This window comes from Thamnophis sirtalis, unplaced genomic scaffold (assembly GCF_051295495.1).
Source record: "Thamnophis sirtalis isolate CommonGarterSnake01/CBP01778 unplaced genomic scaffold, rThaSir2_p1.2 scaffold_6, whole genome shotgun sequence".
NCBI lineage: Eukaryota > Metazoa > Chordata > Lepidosauria > Squamata > Natricidae > Thamnophis > Thamnophis sirtalis.
The window spans coordinates 4,381,379-4,401,331 of NW_028261386.1; the positions used below are offsets into that span (position 1 = coordinate 4,381,379).

General features: G+C 44.4%; 1 protein-coding gene across 1 annotated transcript in view; it reads left to right on the forward strand.

Moving 5' to 3' along the window:
• Positions 1–19,953, forward strand: part of AATF (apoptosis antagonizing transcription factor) — a 120,643-nt gene that overhangs the window by 75,386 nt on the left and 25,304 nt on the right. Inside the window, exons 9-10 of the mRNA XM_087717125.1 lie at positions 9,744–9,811; positions 19,155–19,235. Of these exons, the coding sequence (XP_087573251.1) occupies positions 9,744–9,811; positions 19,155–19,235 (149 nt within the window). The remainder of the gene's footprint in view (positions 1–9,743; positions 9,812–19,154; positions 19,236–19,953) is intronic.

Here is a 19,953-nt window from a genome sequence, read left to right on the forward strand (position 1 = left end):
ACTTTCCTTGTGTCTAGTTGTTCTGGTGTGCTGTGCTCTATAGCAGTGTTTCTCAACCTTGGCAACTTGAAGATGTCCGGACTTCAACTCCCAGAATTCCCCAGCCAGCGAATGCTGGCTGGGGAATTCTGGGAGTTGAAGTCCAGACATCTTCAAGTTGCCAAGGTTGAGAAACACTGCTCTATAGCATCCATTTTGAGGGTAGGAGTTGAAACAATTTATGTCCAGGATGCGAGGGGTCTGTAGATATTCTCACAGCCCTCTTTTTGACTCGTACAGTATTCAGGTCCTCGATGGAAGGCAGGTTAATAGCAATTGTTTTTTCTGCAGTTCTAATTATCTGTCCTCTACTGCATAGCCAGGTGTGAGTAGGGGAAAATATCTCTAAAAGCACATTCAGATGTTCCCCTTAGACTCACATGCTAATGAACTGAAAAGCGGTACTAGGTACTCCTCGACTTATTTCGTAACGGACCACGGCTATCCAGCTAGTTCAGAATAATTGTGGCTGGTTGTTGGTGAACGCTGGTGTGTCACCCAAAACGTTGCGGTATCCCCCCCTTTGACAAGTGTGTCATGGGTTTGCCATCCCTGCCTTAAAGGAGATCGTGTCAATCAATAAACAGACAGGCAATCGATCGCTGGGATAACTGAGCTGGCGAAGTTTCACAATGTTGGGGGACTTTGAATCATATTGTGCCCTCTGCCCTGAACACACTTTTAATTTGCTGTTCCCTGGCTTCAGACTTGAGAAGTGTCACAGCTGTCTGATCCCTCCTCCAGGGAGCAAGGGTGCCGAGGTTAATCCAAATTAAAGCTCAGAGCGAAGAGAACAACTGTCTGAATCGAAACACCTTCAGTTCTGAGTGTTGCCGCCTGTTTGCTTAGGGATTTCCGACATAGAATTTTAGGCACGCAGGTCCCAACCTGTTCCCTTCCCACCAAAGGTGGTCCCTATTTTTCTACTTGCATTTTTACGTGGTTTTGAACTGCTAGGTTGGCAGAAGCTGGGACAAGTAATGGGAGCTCACTCCGTTACGCAGCGCTAGGGATTCGAACAGCTAAACCTCCAATCTTCTGATCAACAAGCTCAGCGTCTTAGCCACTGAGCCACCGCATCCCATTATACCCAGTATATACATGTCCAAAAATCAATCTGTGACTTGATGTCATCTTTCATTCAAGGTTAGGGTTAGGGTTAGGGTAAGTTAAAAGTGTCTATTTTCTACAGAATGTTAAAAACGATAACGGTAAATCTCATGTCAGGGTTCCAAGTAACATACACGTAGCCAACGTAACTCTGAGGCAAGTATATTCCTTGAAGAATAGGTTTATTGGATATGTCGTATTGGCATAGGCTAATGAAAACTGGCTCTGAATATTCCAGCGGTTTTCACCTAATTAAAAGTAAAAGTTTGTCACTTTCTCAAAACAGTCAGTCACACGGTCCAATGAGGGTGCTTTCCAGTTGCTAGGTGACTCCAGTCCCCTCCTTCAGAGCACCTGCAGGAATATCCTTGGTTCCCACGAGAAAGCATTTTGTTTTGGCTACAACACCCCAACTATCTCTATTCAGCCCCCCTCCCTAGCCCTCTTGTCCTGCGTGTCAGCGCTGAAGTCCCAAAATGGCCTCAGTCAGTCCAGCTTCAGCTCTGCTTCTGCCTATCCTTGCCAAAGGAACTTTTGTGCGATCATAGCTAGCAACTGATTCCTGGCAATAACATCACAACCATATTTGTGTCTGTGTGTTTTTATACCCTGCTTCCCCCCAAATAAGACCTCCCCAGATAATAAACCCAATTGGGCTTTTGAACGCATGCGCTAAAATAGTCCCTCCCCTGAAAATTAGCCCTCCCTGAAAATATTGCAACATGGCAGCAGCCCTGAGGCGACCACGTTCGCCGCCTCCTATACCTCAAAAATAATAAGACCTCCCCGAAAATAAGGCCAGGCGCTTATTTCTGGGGTCAAAAGAAAATAAGACTCTTATCTTATTTCCGGGGAAACGCAGTATTTGTGAATCGGTTTGGGTTTCTCTCCAGTCCCGACTCGCGGGCGTGTGGAGAAAACAGAATGAATTTTAAGTCTAAAAGCAGCAAAAGTTCTGTACCTCCGTAGGAAAGGTCCAATTTTGCATTTTCGAGGAGCGCTGAACAATAATCCAGCCGGCGACTGCCAGCCGACGTTAGCAAAAGATGGAGAGATATCTGACTGTATCTCTCTGCCCCCCCCCTCTCCCCCCGCCCGCGTGGCTTTCTTTCCTTCTGACAAGCCGGTTTACCTTAATTAAACTGGTGAGTGATTAATATGGACAGTTGATCTCGTGGCTCTCATTAGGAGGACGTTTAGGGTTGGGGTTTTGGGGTTGGTTTTTTTTGCAGAAATTGGCAACGCCTGCAGCCATTGCGCAGGTTAATGGCGAGGCAGGAATATTATCATCGGCATGCATCTCCGAGAATGGCTGAGTAGATGGTTAATAGCACGTTTTAAAGCTTCGTTTGGGGGGTTCTCTCTTAATAGTCTATGAAGAAAACGCCACCTTGTCAATCGCTTTGGGCAGTTAACAAGCAGGAACCGCGACCTATCAACAGTGGGAGGGGATTCCCTGCGTCCCCCCCCCCCTCCACAAGGTTGTTGCTGAGCTAGAAATAGATGTAATCCACCTCCAGCAGCAGAAGGGGCGGGGGGCAGCAGGGAGATCAGCCTTCCCGTCATCTCTATAAAGTTGGGATTGAAGAAGAAAATCCAACTTCCCGTAGTGCCTGGGTACATGTACCCTCCAGGGAATCCAGCGTGGGATGGAGCCCATCAAGTGGCTTATTAGCGGGGGGGTGGAAGGGGGTGTTATTGTATTTTTGGGAGGAATTCTTATACTGGGTTTTAACTGCCCAGAGTCCCCGGGAGAGAGGGGGCTGCCATATAAATTTTCTGGATGGATGGATAGAAGAAAGAAAAGGAAGGAAGGACAGAGATAGAAAGAAGGAAGGAAGGAAGGAAAGAAAGAAAGAAAGAAAGAAAGAAAGAAAGAAAGAAAGAAAGAAAGAAAGAAAGAAAGAAAAGACCAATAGAGCAGTGTTTTTCAACCTTTTTTGTGCAAAGGCACACTTTTTTCATGAAAAAAATCATGAGGCACACCACCATTAGAAAATGTTAAAAAAATTTAACTCTGTGCCTATATTGACTATATATAAAGTAATTTTACCACAGCACACCTTACACTATGTCACGGCACACTAGTGTGCCACGGCACAGTGGTTGAAAAACACTGCAATAGAGGATGGATGGTTGGATGGATAGAGGATGAATGGATGGATGGATAGATAGATACATGGATAAAAATTCAAATGCTTGGCAAACGTTTTCATATTTATGATCGTTTCTATGTCCCAAGGTCACATAATCGGCTTTTGGGACCTTCTGACAAGCAAAGTCGATGAGGAAGCCTGATTCATTTAATAACCGTGTTATTAATTTAACAACTTCAGTGATTCACTTAACTGTAGCAAGAAAAATCATAAAATGAGGCAAATTCATTTAAGAAATGTCTCACTTAACATGATTTTGCCCCATTCCCCACCCTATCCTATCCTATGTTCTGGCTGGGGAGGATGGGTTGCGTGCCAGTCCGCCTGCAGGAATTCTGCGCTGTGTCTTTACTTAACAATCCGATTCACGCGGCTCATTTTGAGTAGTTCTCTGAATAGAAACTTATTGAGATTAGAATTAGAATGACAATAACAAGAGTTGGAAGGGACCTTGGAGGTCTTCTAGTCCAATCTCCTGCTCAGTCAGGAAACCCTATAGTACCGTTTCAGACAAAGATGACTCGTGTAAGTGAGCCAAGCTGCCTGGTTCACAGCAAAAGTCAAAAGGTGCCCATTTTGCAGGAACCTAGGAGAGAAGAAGCCAATTAGATTTAGCAGTTACATTTCCCCTTTTTTTTGTTTGTTTTAAACGCTGTAATATTATTTATTTATTTTAATGCTGTGGGTGTGATTTCATTATATTTGTCATCCCTAACGGAATATGTGTGGGCCTGGCTACATTTTTTTTTACACTGTTTTGGCTAATAAATTCCAGTCGCAGTTGCTGAGGCCCCCTGAAATATTACAACTTCAGGAGGAGGACGGGAGATATTTGTTCTTCTTCCTGTTTTTTTTTTTTAGACACCGTACTAGAATGAAAAAAAGAGAGGACCAGTTCTTTCAGTAAATTAGTTTATCATTTATCCTGTATTTTGAGGCCCAGGCTCGGCTCTGGAACTCATCTGGGGAGTTGGGGAGGGGAAGCTGGCTGGCTGGGAGGCCGTGAACCAAAAGGCAGAAAATCTAATTATATTTTTCAAAAAATGGAATGCTACAAGATTGTGTGTGTGTGTGTGTGTGTGTGTGCGCACTGTGTGCAACTATGTGCAAGCAATCTAATTTTTTTCCCTGTAGGTAACTTCCCTTCCATGCTGGCACGTTTAATGTTATTTTATTACAGATAGCCTTCGACGTATGACGTATCACTTAGTGACCATTTGATATTACAACGGATTTACGACCCAATTCTGAAGTTACAACATCTCCCTTCAATGGTCATATGACAATATCAGGTGTTGGCAACCCCCGGCTCCAGAGCCGCATGCGGCTCTTTCGTTCCCCTGCTGTAGTTCTCTGTTGGCTGAACCCACTACTGGCTGGCCACACCCCTCGCCCTCCCAGTCATTCCTTGCCTGAGAAGGTAAGGGCGACAGCAGCGAATGGAGACTCGCTCCATATTCTAGTGCAGAAGTGCCCCTGTACTTTCTCTCAGGATGGAGAGAAAGTTGCGTGTCTCCCCTAATGACCAAGGTGCGCGCAGCACCAACAAGGACCGGAAGAAGAGGCAAGTACAGGGGCGCTTCTCTCCCACTCTGGAATATAGGACGAGATTCACCAATTTGCGTGGAGTGCCCAGCCAGCATGGACTTCAACTCCCAGGATTCCCAGCCAACATGTATTCCCCAGCCAGTGTGGACTTCAACTTCCAGAATTCCCTCGCCAGTATGGCTAGTTAGGGAATTCTGGGAGTTGAAGTCCATTCGTCCTAAAAGTTGCTAAGATTGAAAAAAAAAAGCATCCAGTCTGGCATCTCTATCAAGTAGCATTTGCTGAACAAATATTACACATTAATAAAGCAAAACCATAAAACCCTTCCTCCTTAAGTTCTCTGTTTTATTCTTCCCTTTAAAGAAAAATAAATATAGCCGGCCATTTTAAAAGCATCCCACGATGGTCCTTCAGTTTATTTTACCACCAAATTATTATGACTGTAGCGCTTATATCCAGGGCCCTTAAGTGCAAAGGGACGGTAATTTTGTTCTCAAAGGCTAGGAAGAGAAGCTTGGAAACCCAACCAGCTTCCTCCCTCCATGCCCGCTCTCTGATCGATTCTCCCACATCTTCCTGGCACACAAATTTATCACTTTATCTCCTCTACTTCCTCACAGCCACTCCTGGACGCTAAATACAAGGTCCAACTCCACCCATACGCAGATGGGTAATGGAGCAAACCAACGTAAGGATAGCTGAGCTGTGTAAGCAGCAGCCCCGGAGGGCTCGGCTGAAAAGCATGGCAAAGTTGGCATCCGATACTGTGAGGCCGGGGGTCTTCAATCTTGGCCCCTTGTAAGACTTCTCAGTTGCCAAGCAACTGAATTTTGATCACGTGATCATGGGGACCTTGCAACAGTTATGTAAAAGTTTGTTTGTTTGTTGTTTGTTTTGTTTATTAACATTTGTGGGCCGCCCTTTTCCCTGAGGGGACTCAGGGCGGCTCACATAAAATCAGGAAGGGGAATACAGACAATAACGTAGATACATATAGTAAAAATAATAAGCAACATTCATTCATCATTCGGGAGGGGCGGCTATCTTTGTCCCCAGGCCTGAGGAAAAAGAATGGTCATAAGTCCCTAATCAGCACCATTAGTGACTTTGAACAGTCACTAAATGAACTGTTATAAGTGGAGGACTCCCTGTACCCTGTTTCCTTGAAAATAAGACCTCCCCAGATAATAAACTCCTTCGGGCTTTTGAGCGCATGCGCTAAAATAATCCCTTCCCTGAAAATAAGCCCTCCCCAAAAACATTGCAACACAGCAGCAGCCATGAGGTGACCGCGCTTGCCACCTCCTGCACCTCAAAAATAATAAGACCTGCCCGAAAATAAGGCCAAGCGCTTATTTTGGGAGTCAAAAGAAGACCCTGTCTTATTTTTGGGGAAACGTGTTATATAGCCTCCGTTCTGGTTTTACTGCCAGCAATCAACACTCAAATGGGCATAGATTAATAGCCATATCAGCACTAGAGCCAAGGTGGCGCAGTGGTTAAATGCAGCACTGCAGGCTACTGCTAGATCAGCAGTTCAGCGGTTCAAATCTCACCGGCTCAGGGTTGACTCAGCCTTCCATCCTTCCGAGGTGGGTAAAATGAGGACCCAGATTGTTGGGGGCGATATGCTGACTCTCTGTAAACCGCTTAGAGAGGGCTGAAAGCCCTATGAAGCGGTATATAAGTCTACTGCTATTGCTAAGTCTACTACTGCTATAGATGAGCAATCAAGACATAATAGCCAGTCAAGGAATCACCAACACACACAAACAAGCTAACAGTAAACAACTGTTGTGGCCTCTCAACCGCCGGCCCCTCCAGCGGCCGAATCACATGAGGCGGTGCCGTGGGAGTTAGCGTCGGCAGCAAGGGGAAGAGGGAATGGAGCTGGCAGAAATTGAGATAAAGGCAGAGCCTGGGCTCCCCATCAGCACTCAGATGGAGAATCCACAGCCCCCAGGTCTGGAAGTGGCTGATGAGAAAGGAGGAGCAGCTGGATCCCGTGCCTGACGTACGGATGCGCAGAAGGCAGAGGAGAGGAGGGCAGTGGAAATCCTTGGGCTGGTCCTTGGGACGGAAGAGCCACACCGCTGCTAACAAAGCCCCACCCTAGGCCTGGGGATAAAAGGCAAGGGGCAGAGATGAATAGACGTGGCCGGCAACTATTCAGTCTCCCGGAGAGATGGACTCGTTAGCCTGCGGTGAGAGGGAAACTTTTTGCCGGGGCTGCCGGCACTCCTAATTAAAGGAACCTTTGAGTTAACTTCAGAGGGTTTGACGTGTTTGGGGAGCTGTGTCACAACAACAACAGCCTAACCAAGGAGCCACAAAGAACACCAACACTGACAGGAACAAAGCACCGGTCTATAAGCAGAGAACAAACCTCACTCCCTTCTAGCAGTCATGTTATTACCTAGTACGGTAATGAAACGCCTGCAAGAAGCCATCCAAATTCAGAGAGCACCATGGACCCCACAGTTCAGCCTTGAGCTATCATTGTTATCTCCTGCCCATTCACTGACTCAACGGATGTCCTTCTGTTAATCCAGGACACGCACATATACACACCCCATCCTCTCACTCAGGAATTTAATGTGTGTTAACTTATTTCACCCCATCGGATGCTTCGCCCATCTTTCTCCCTGTGTTTTCTGCCTGGCCTTTCAAAGATCCTGAGCTGATATAGACGGGGTGGATTAAACTAATCATAAAATGATGAAGGGAACGCCGCAACGCTCATTGATTCGCCTGAAATTAACTGTAGTACAATAAGTCTCCCTAATGGCGTTCTGCGTTGCATTCCCAAGTGGATTCCGCTTTCCCCATTTTTTCCCCCCTCCCGCTTTCTGGCACATCAAAGATTGCCCCCTCCCCTGCGGTGATAAAGATACCCTCAGCATTCGTTCCTAAGCTTCCTTTCAGGGTATCTATATGACCAGGGCTGAAAGCTACTGGAGATGACAGAATACAGAATAATAAGAGTTGGAAGGGACCTTGGAGGTCTTCTAGTCCAGCCGCCTGCTCAAGCAGGAGATCGTGGGGAACCATGGCCCTTTCGTGACTTGTGGACTTCAACTCCCAGAATTCCTGAGTCCGGTTTGCCTCTTGGAAAAAAGCACCTTTGGGACAACCATGACCTGAATCATTGAGAATCTCCAGAGAATCTCTGGAATGCAAAAGAATAACAGAGTTGGAAGGGACCTTGGAGGTCTTCTAGTCCAACCCCCTGCTCAGGCAGGAAACACTATACCATTTCAGACAAAGGATTGTCCAATCTCTTAAAAACCTCCAGTATTAGAGCACCCACAACTTTTGGAGGCAAGTTGTTCCACTGGTTAATTGTCCTCACTGTCAGGAATTTTCTCCTTCATTCCAGTTTGCTTCTCTCCTTGATTAGTTTCCATCCATTGTTTCTTGTCTGGCCTTCTGGTGCTTTGGAGAATAGGTTGACCCCTTCCTCCTTTATGGCAGACCCTCCTTTAGGGCTTCAAGGCTTGTCTTGGATAACCTTGTATGGTGTTCCCACAGTTTAGCTTAGTTTCTCATCCACTATAAGTAGGAGATCCCATGTTTGTTCAAAACCTTGGCAGAAGATGAAGAAGGCAAGCTGGTTCTTATATCTGACATCCTTTTGACAAAACTTCCAGAATATAGAATAAACTCAGCGTAGGCTATCTATAACCATGGCTGAAAGCTACTAGAGATGACAGAATAACCTTGGAGGTCTTCTAGTCCAGCCCCTTTTCAAGCAGGAGATTCTACACCATTCCAGACAAGAATAGAATAATGGAATAGAACAGAATATGGAATGGAATAAAAAATGGAATGGAATGGAATAGAATAGAAAATGGAATGGAATAGAATAGAATATGGAATAGAATAGAACAGAATATGGAATGGAATGGAATAGAATATGGAATGGAATGGAATTGAATATGGAATGGAATAAAAAATGGAATGGAATAGAATATGCAATGGAATGGAATAAAAAATGAAATGGAATAGAATAGAATATGGAATAGAATGGAATGGAATAGAGAATGGAATGGAATAGAAAATGGAATGGAATGGAATAGAAAATGAAATAGAATATAATAGAATTCTTTATTGGCCAAGTGTGTTTGGACACACAAAGAATTCGTCTGTTGCATGTTCTCTCAATGTATATAAAGAAAAATAAAATACATTCATCAAAAATCATAAGATACAACACTTAGTAATGGTCATAGGTTACTAATAAGCTATCAAATCCTATTAGGAAATAAATAAAAACAATACAAATTGTAAAGATACAACCAACATGGTTATAGTCATAAGTGGGAAGAGATATTAGGAAGGAGGAGAGGAATAATAGTAATACAGTCTTAGTTAATTATTTGACGGTATTGTGGGAATTAGTTGTTTAGCAGAGTGATGGCATTTGTGGAAATTTGTGTCCTTGTGTCTAATTGTTCTGGTGTGCAATGCCCTATAATGTCGTTTTGAGGGTAGAAGTTGAAACAATTTATGTCCAGCATATGAGGGATCCATAGATATTTTCACAGCCCTCTTTTTTGCTCATGCAGTAGACAGGTCCTCAATGGAAGGCAGATTGGCAGTAACTGTTTTTTCTGCAGTTCTAATTATCCGTTGAAGTCCGTGTCTGTCTTGTTGGGTTGCAGAACCAAACCAGACAGTTATAGAGGTGCAGATGACAGACTCAATAATTCCTCTGTATCAACAGCTCTTTGGACAGTTTGAGCTTCCTGAGTTGGCGCAGAAAAAACATTCTTTGTTGTGCTTTCTTGATGACGTTTTTGATGTTAGGTGTCCATTTTAAGTCTTGAGAGATGATAGAACCCTTCCAGCATTGTCTTGATCTGCTCTTTCCCTTTTTCTTGCTTCTAGCTCCTCCGGGAACTTATTGAACGCAAAACCACTTCCTTGGATCCAAACGACCAGGTGGCAATGGGCAGGTAAGTGCTTCAATATCGTAGGCCTTTAACAAGAGATAGAGGCTCTGCAACTGATAGCTCGCATTCAGATCTTGTTTTTTTCTAATAATTTTTATTTATTTCAAAAATAAGTTGTTAAAACAACCACCACAGAAACAAAAATAATAATTAAAATGCACTACATACATCAAACCAATGTTAAACATACATTGCCCATCTTGGCTGAATGTTGATGAATATGTTTCAAATAACCCTAGCAAATTCCGCCCCCCCCCCCTTTCCTTCAGATCGTTTTTTGTGTGGAGTCTCTGCTTTTAATAGCAGTGTGGTCTAGTGGTTAAGGCACTAGGCTAGAAATCAGCAAACTGAGCTCCCTTAGGGATGGAAGCCAGCTGGGTCGTGTTGGGCCCAATCACCAGGAAATGGTGAGGTCTAATTCCACCTTAGAATGAATGCCAGTTGGGTGACTGGGTCAATCACCAGGACATGGTGAGTTCTAATTCTGCCTTAGACATGAATGCCAGCTGGGTCATGTTGGGCCAATTACCAGGAGATGGTGAGTTCTAGTTTCGCCTTAGACATCAATGCCATTTGGGTGACTTTGGGCCAATCACCAGGAGATGGTGAGTTCTAGTTCCGCCTTAGACATGAATGCCAGCTGGGCCATGTTGGACCAATCACCAGGAGATGGTGAGTTCTAGTTCTGCCTTAGACATCAATGCCAGTTGGGTGACTTTGGGCCAATCACCAGGAGATGGTGAGTTCTAGTTCTGCCTTAGACATCAATGCCAGTTGGGTGACTTTGGGCCAATCACCAGGAGATGGTGAGTTCTAGTTCTGCCTTAGACATCAATGCCAGTTGGGTGACTTTGGGCCAATCACCAGGAGATGGTGAGTTCTAGTTCTGCCTTAGACATCAATGCCATTTGGGTGACTTTGGGCCAATCACCAGGAGATGGTGAGTTCTAGTTTCGCCTTAGACATCAATGCCAGTTGGGTGACTTTGGGCCAATCACCAGGAGATGGTGAGTTCTAGTTCCACCTTAGACATGAAGGCCAGTTGAGTGACTTTGGGCCAGTCACTTTCTTTCAGCCCAACTTACCTCACAAGGTGGTTGTTGTGGGGAAAATAGCAATAGGAAGGAACATCGCGTATGTTCACTGCCTTGAGTTATTCATAAAAATACGTAATAAAGACATGGTTAAAAAAAAACCCTAAAATAAATAAAAATAAAGCTCTCTCCCACCCCAACTCACTGAATCGTTCTTTGCTCTTGGTAATTTGCTTGTCTTTATATTTTATGTTGTTGCTATTTATTATACTAACTTGCCTTCAATATTAATTATGAGCCCCCGTCAGAAGGGATGTGGGAAGGAGGCAGAGATGAATGAAGAGAAGAGAAACGGATCCAGGACCCAGGCAGCCTTTTTAAAATGGGTGGCAGCAGATGGTAGACTAGAGCTCACAGTTTGGAAGACAAAACTTTCCCTCTTTTTGACGCAAGTAAAAAGGTGCAAAATTCAAGACGGTATTTGATTGGAGCCAAAGAAGCTTGTTGGGGCAGATTCAGACCGTGCATCCCTACAGCTGGTCACCCATAGCAAAAATATTATCAGCTCAAGGGTCCTATCACTTCTAAACAGACCCTGCAGTTTATTGAGAATAAAGAATACAAGTCAGTGATGTTGTGGCCCACCAGCGGCCCGAGGAGCTGGCAGCAGATTCGCACAGTGTGGAGGTTGGGGAGGAACCTGGGCCAGTCCTGGAGTCTGGGGAAGGCTCTGATGAGGGCTCTGCATCCGAGGCAGAGATGGGGCCAGGGCCGTCTGACAGTTATCAGCTGCCTTCAGAGTCAGACATCAGTGAGGCAGACGAACAGCTGGAGCCTGTTCCCAGTGTGCGCATGCGCAGAGTTGCCAGACGAAGGAAACAGTTAAAGAACAGGGGTCGACTTGGGAGTAAGGCCACAGGTGGACGTGAATGGCCCCTCCCACAGGGAATAAAAGAGGAGTGAAAGGGGAGTGGAGTTTGCAGGAGACAATTAGTTCATTCCTGCATTCTTGCCAAGTATTGCGGCTTCTGAAAGATATTGGCCTGGACACTCTTCAAGCCTGATAAAGATCAATAGTTGTGAACTATCTTGAAAGACTGTGGGAGAGGAAAGACTTTGCTGGAGTGGAATTCACTGTCAATTAAATAAAATGCTTTTATCTGGATGAGGACTCAGCTTCGTGCTGCTGGGGCAGCTTGGGTCAGAACAGGCGGTCCATTTTTCAGCTTAAGGCAAAGAGTTGATATCCTTTAAAAAAACAGACATCGTACATCTACAAATTGATTCATGAAGTGAATCTCTTCCTACTCAAATCAGGGAAATTGCACTTAGATTGAAATAACTTTATATTCAACCAGACATCCTGCCAACACATTGAACCTCTGAGTTTCTACAATCCGTAGAAGGGTTAGTGCAACAAATGATCACATTTTGAATTGTGTGTATTTAGTAATTTACACACAAGGATTGGATAGTCAATTAGAAACCACAAAAAAATAAGGAAAAGATATAAATAGAAATAGTCCTCGGTTAACAATAGCAACCAGGATCGGAATTTCTGTCGTTAAGTGACACAGTTGAAAGCACAATGTGCTAAACTGCACAGTTTAGCAACGGCACTTCCAATTGCAGGCATTAAATGAATCCCGCAATGTGATTTGAGTGCAATGTCAAATGATCATCGTTTGTGACTACCTGCAGGCTTTCCCATTGACTGCTTGTCAAAAGCTGGCAGTGAAGTCCGCCAGGCTTCCCCATGGCCATGAGGGCACTGCAACATTGTGATTGTGAACTGGGCTCCAAATTGCCAATTGCAATGACGTGACTACAGGAACACTGCAACAACCAGAATTTCAAGGATTGGTCCTAAAAACCACTCGTTCATTGTTTGTAAGCTGAAATGATCCCCGAGTAAGTATTTGTTAAGTGAGGAGTACCAGTATGTCATAATCCACTGTTCTGACCGAGGCTTCCCAAGAGCATGAAGCAAACTCCTGGTCCTGACAAAAAAACTTTTTATGAATTCACTGTGAATTCTGCTCATTCACATCCAGCAAAGTCTTTCAAGGGAGGATTTACAGTCACAGACCTTATCTGGCTTGGAGAGCTGCCAGGCCAAGATCTGCAAAACTTGGCAAGCAGTCGAAACCAATTAAGTGAACTAATAGCCTCCTGCAAATTCCATTCCCCTTTGGCTCTTCTTTTATTTCCTCTGGGAGGGGCCATTCATCGTCCACCTGTAGCCTTACTCCCAAGTCGACCCTTGTTTCTTAGATGTTCCCTTCGTCTGGCAACTCTGAGCATGCGCACACTGGGAACAAGCTCCAGCTGTTCTTCTGCCCCACTGATGTCTGACTCCGAAGGCAGCTGATAGCACTCAGATAGCCCTGGCTCCCTCTCTGCTTCTGACACAGAGCCCTCATCAGAGCCTTCCCCAGACTCCAGGACTGGCCCATGTTCCTCCCCAACCTCCTCACTGTGCAAATCTGCTGCCAGCTTCACTGGATCCACAGGATCCACTTAATTAAAGGCATAATCACAAAATGTAAATTGGAAAGTAAGGATCATATTTGCTGAAGTCAATACCTCCTGCATTTTCATTGCAACAAGTGTTTTCACTATATTCCTTGTATCTTATGGGCATGTCTTTAAAAAAAAGTTTACTGTAAAACTTATCTGTTCTTCCTAGAAATTTCTGAAGACTAGGTGTGAAGTAAGGTTCATGAGCATCTCTGTAAAAATTGCAATGAAAATCACAAAAATCACAATTTAAAACAAAAGTTTTAACCTTTGCAGAATCCCATGGGCATATATGCTTAAAATACAATTTTACAACCACAAATGAATCCAAAGTGTCCATCGCTAAGCAAAGTGAGTTGTAAAGTGAGTTTTCCCCCCTTTTACAATTTTTTTTGCCACCGTTGTCAAGCAAATCACTGCAGTGATAAATGACTCATGCGGTCGTTAAGCAAATCTGGTTTCCCCATTAACTTTGTCGCCAGAAAATGGCTGGGAAGGTCACAAATGGTGATCACACGATCCTAGGACACTGCAACTGTTTAAGTACATGCCAGTTGCCAAGTGTCTGGATTTTGATCACGTGACCATGGGGACGCTTCAACAGTTGTAACTCTGAAAAACGATCCTGTCACTTTTTTTCAGTGCTTTTTTCAGTCACTGAATGAATGGTTGTAAGTCGAAGACTACCTGTATTATGTTTGCCAACTTAAAGGACTGAGGGTAAAATGTTGTAGCTGGCATGATTTTTTTTTCTTCAACTAGAATTTAGAATAATAGAGTTGGAAGGGACCTTGAAGGTCTTCTAGTCCAACCCCCTGCTTAGGCAGGAAACCGTATACCAGGGGTGTCAAACTCAATTTCATGAAGGGCCACATCAGGGCTGTGGTTGACTTCGGGGTGTGTGTGTGTGACTGACTGAGTGGGTGTGGCCAGCTTGATGCTATTCACTGGGCATGGCCCAGTGGTGAGATTCAAATAATTTAACAACCGGTTCTCTGCCCTAATGATTTCTTCCAACAACCAGTTCACCAAACTACTTAGAAAGTTACCAACCGGTTCTCCCGAAGTGGTGCGAATTGGCTGAATCCCACCACTGGCGTGGTCAACTGGGTGGGCATGGCCAGCTTGACGCCAATCCCCAAACTGCTGGCATGTTTCTTATTCACATTGGGTAGCCCGGGCTGAACCCACATTGGCTGGCCCCTTATGTTTTCTGGGACAACCCCATGGGCCAGATCCAATCACATCACGGGCCGGATTCGGCCTTCTGTTTGACACCCCCTACCCTATACCATTTCGGACAAATGGTTATCGAAACTCTTCTTTAAAAACTTCCAGGTTTTTTAAAGAACTGGGACAGGTTCACATCTCTTAGAGTTTGACCCGGGGGTGTCAAACTCGTTTTCATTGAGGGCTGCAACAGGGTTGTGTTTGACGTGGGCGTGGCCAGGGTGGGTGTGTCCAGCTCACCACCATTCGTGTCGGGAGCGCCTGTGGTGGCCCCAGCGCTCTGCCAGAGAAAACGAACTCCCAAACTCCATTTTCGGCTGGGACGGCCTCCTGCAAACCTCTGTCAGCGAAAATGGAGCTCGGAAGGGCTACGTGCGTTTTCGCAGAGGCACCGTGGGCCAGCTCTAAGCACTCCGCGGGCCAGATCCAGGCCTTGAGTTTGACACCCCTGGTTTGACCATTTACAAGTGTTTCTGGAGCTCAGTGATAAAGGAACCCTTTGAACATGGTGTTTCTAATTTCTTCAGAACTCAGTTTTTTTGGCTATCCTGCAAATCTCTCTCTCTTTTTTTATTCTGGTACATCACTTTGACATTTGGGTCAAGGAGAAAAATAGGACAGATGTTTTTTAAAAGTTTCTTTTTTTACCTTCCGCGTTGCGCCAAAGAGTAAAACCGCCAAGAAAGAGGAGTTGTAATTACAAACATTTTTATTTTCAGACCCCAAACGGCACTGCTTTCATCTGATTTACTTGTTGGGGAGCCCCGGATCAGGGAGGCAAATCTCAAAATCCAATTACCGCAATCTTAATATAATCTTAATTGCTGTAATCTATTTTATTGTAAAGTCAGATAAATGTGCAGTGTAATAACTGCTTAAGTGCAGGGGGTGTTTTGGTCTCCGTCCCATTAAATTATAGTCGAGTGAAGTTACCCGAGTTATTCCAGCCAAACCACCAAATATATTTGACATCCAACACCCGAAACTCGGGCAATATTTTAACAAGAGCGAAACCATTTTGCCAACGCACCTGAGCCTTTTTTTTTAATGCATCCAGTAGTACTTGTTTTTTCCCAGTAGTGAGTTGCTGTTTCAGCCCTTTGAATCTCTTTTTTTAAAAATCATTTTGGTTTTTTTTTTAACACATTTCCTATGCATTAGCCAGCGGCTGTTATGAAATAAATATCCTTAATTAAACACGAGGTTTTTTTTAAAAAAAGGTGTATGTACCGTATTTTTCGGAGTATAAGACGTACTTTCCCCCCCGAAAAAGAGGATAAAAATCTGGGTGCGTCTTATACACAGAATTCAGCATTTTTGGCCTCCTGGAACCCCATCCCCTTTGCAAAAATGGTGGTGCATAGCCTTTAGGGGGCTTCCTGAGTGCTTCTGGAGGCTGGGGAGGGCAGAAATGAAAGAAAAACAGGCCGTTTTTGCTCGTTCCCCCCCCAACCCCCAGGAGCATTCTACAAGCCTCCCAAAGCTTCTGCATACCCCACTCCACCCCCTTTTTGTTTTGTTTTTTGCAAAAAATGAAGTGTGCAGAGGGTTTTGGAGGCCTGCAGAGTGCAAAACCGTTTTTTTAAAAAAAATACCTCTTCAAAATCATGGTGCGTCTTATACTCCGGTGCATTTTATTGTTCCAAAAATACATTATATTGTGCGGTTGTTGTTTTTTCCTCTTCTTAGAATTGGAAATATAGAGAATTTGCCCCATGGCACTGCATTTGTTTTTGTTTTGTTTTTCATTTCTAATTTCTAAAAGAACTTTACTCCTCAATTTAAAACCTTTTGCTTAGTGACGGAAGTTACTAAGCGGCAGTGAAAAAAGTGGCATGGCCATTTTTCAGACCATTACAGTATCCCTGTGGTTACATGATCAAAATTCAGATGCTTGGCAAACTGAATCTTTTATTATCTTTTAATATATATTTTTTAGTTTATAGTATAAAATATAAAAATACAAAAACAAACAGTAGGAAAAATAGGGGAGGGAAAAGGGAAGGGAAAAGTGCAGAAAAGAAGGGAAAAAGAAAGAAAAGGTGTTGACTTCCAACTCCCTTTGGTGCAGTAAAATAAGATAGATGTCAAGTAGCACCTCCAACGAAAGAAGACTCCAAAGCTTGAAGTTCCTCAAAGTTCCATTTTATTACAGGTGTCATATTGGCACATCTGGGAAAACGCGAATCTGAAAGCTTCCAGGTTTTCCCCACCCAATTGAAAGTCCAAGCCCCTGCCCAGCACCCACATGTCCATCACACGATCCAATCAAAGCACCATCCCAACTGGAGGTGCCTCCCAGTCACACCCCTCCAGATGCAGAGCAAGACGTCCTTGACTCTCTGAGAAAGGGATGTTGTTATGACTATATATATCTCCCATACTCCATATAATCCCCCCTCCCATTTTCCCACAGCATTGAATATGGCAGGCTGGAAGGCCCAAGGCAAAAGATGGCTTCCAGGCCTGACAATAGTAATATCAGACCTCAACTTTTTACTTTTACATAGTAGCCATTTCAAAGTTTCATTTTTTTCCCCCTCCTCATGCACAAAGTCCAGAAGTGGTTTCCAAGTAGAAATAAAATTACTTACATTTTTTCCCCCTTTTATCAAAACCTCTGCTAACTTCACCAACTTTAGTAGGCGTTCGCCCATTGTAGAAATCGAAGTGTCCTTTAATTTTTGGGTGTAAATTAATCTCGCTGCCGTCAACATACATAACCGTGAACCTATGGCACGCGGAGCCATATTTGCCGCCTCGCCAGCCCTCTGCTCCAGTGCACATGTGCGTGCTGGCCAGCTGATTTCCGGAGGGCGGGGGGAGGCCGTGTTCGCCCTCCCCAGGCTTCAGGGAAGCCTTCAGAACCTAGAGAGGGTGGAAAACAGGCCCAAGGGCTCCCCTTTGGCCTGTTTTTCACTCTCCCCAGGCGAAAAGCCTTTCCTCGGAAAGCCTTTGGAGCCTGGAGAGGGCAAAAATCCCAACCCCATGCGGGGATCACTCACATGCGCGGGGGAGGGGTTGCTTGTGCATGCGCTGGTGGGGATCAATTGTGCATGCGCAGGTGTGTGGGCATGCGTGCGTGCAATAGTGCGCGCACACGCACACAATTTTGACACACTCTTAGAAAAAAGCTTAGCCATCACTGATATATAACATGAAAGTTCCAATTTTTTTCTTCAAATCTTTTTCCATTAAACCCAAAAGAAACATTTCTGTTTTTATCTTAATATTCCCTTTAAGATTCTTCTGTATTAGAATATGAATCCTACTCCATTATTATTTTTATTATAGTTATTATTATAATAATATATTATAATATTATGTATTATGAATATATTATAATATTATTATAATATATTATAATTATTATTATCACACGTCCAGCCAGCTGACTCATATGTATGACAGTTCCAGTTTTCTGGGTCACATGATCCTCTTTTGCGGTTCCACCACAAATGCGCGAATGACAAAAGCGCGCCTGACTAAACTGCGCCGGCAAAACCGCGCGGACAAAACCGCGTGACGAATGAGCGCTGAAGCGCGCCGACAACAGCGCGCTGACAGAAGCGCGCTGTAACCTAACCCTAAACCTAACCCTAAACCTTACCTTAACTTAAATCGCGCTTCTGTCGGGGCGCTATTGTCGGCGCGCTTTTGACATCGCAGTTTTAGCGCCTCGGTTTTGTCGGTGCGCTTTTGACGTTCACGGTTTTGTCGGGTCACGCTCTTTTGCAACCTTTTGACAAAGTCAGTGGGGAAGCCAGATTCACTTAACAACTGTGTTCTTATCTTAACAACCATCGTGATTCATTTAACAAACTGTGGCAAGAAAACTCACTTAACAATTGTCTCATCTAGCAACAGAAATCTCGGGCTCAATTGTGGTCGTAAGTCGAGGACTACCTGGAATTGTGGGCATAAGGGCAAGCCATCTGAGGCTGCAGATGCTGAGTTCCAACTGACCTTGAACCCACCATGTCACAGTCCTGAGAAGGGAACACAGATAGTCCTCGACTTGCGACCATAATGGAGCCTGCCCATTATGGTCGCAAGTCATGACGGTTGCAAAGCGAGTCACCCATGCGTCTGACCCGATTTTACCATCTCTTTTGTGACGTGTCAAATGAATGCCACTGTCCTAAAGTGGACCCGTTGTTCACTGTCAGCGGTTTCACCGAAAACCAGAAATAAATGCCGCTTTATAACAAAACCATCATAAAATATAGTTGTGACCATGGGCCGCTGAAAATGGCTGTAAATGCAAGTCTGTTGCCAAGCAACCCACATGAAGTCACATGACCATGGGGCGGGGGGAAGTGACTGTCACCACTTTGGAAATGGATTGTTAAGAATCCCCAAGGGAGATCCGTCATAAATTTGAAGCGGTCCTAAATCAAGGACTACCTGCACCATGAAGGCACCTCAGAAGATGGAGGCAGCAACTGATGGGCTTGTTGGTTTCTTTTTTGGATTGCAATTGTTGATTCCATCACTTTTGATAGATGTCGCTTCCATACTGTGCAACCCAAACGCCACCCTGTCATTCTGTTTCCATGTAGACAATGGTTGGCTATCCAGAAATTGAGGAGTAAAATCCGGAAGAAAGTGGATACCAAGGCCAGTAAAGGAAGGAAAATCCGGTGAGTAGAAAGAGGCACACCGTTTTTCTGTTCTCTTAACTTCTGGATTCTGCCACTCCCTTATATGAAAAAACTAAGCATAATTCTGTTACAAACCATTCTCTTTAGTTCTTTAATTATTGTTTTTTTTCTCTGAACGTTAGTGTTCTTCCCATAAAAAGTATGAAGCAAAGTTGGTCTTTTATTCACACGACTGTGAATTCCTTTCATTCACAGTCAGCAAGGCTTGGCAAACAGTCTTTCCGAGGAATATTTATCAACACGAACCTTATCTCGCTCGGAGATCTTCCAGATAACAAGTTTCCAAACGTAGGACAAGGCAACATTTGGCACAGAGTCTCTTATAGTCACAAAGAGAACTTTCCACTCTTGACACGACCGAAGGAATGAATCGTTTCCTGCAAAAGACCCCTCCCCGTTCACTCCTTTTTGGTTTCCTATGGGAGGGGCCAATCACCTGCAAAGTGTGGCTGTCAGCGTTCCAAGTATCATGCAGAATTAAATCAGAGTCCAAGGCAAAACGATCCTTAAAGTTCCAATTTAATAAGTCAGACATCTTGGCACATCTGTGGAATCCAGATTCTGGAAGTTACCTAGGATTCCCACCCAGTTGAAAGTTCATGATCTTGTCCCCACACCCACCAATCCATCACATGGTCCAATCTTCTTCTTCCACGCTGGCATCTCCACCCAGCTGGTTCCAGTCAGGTGCAGAGGT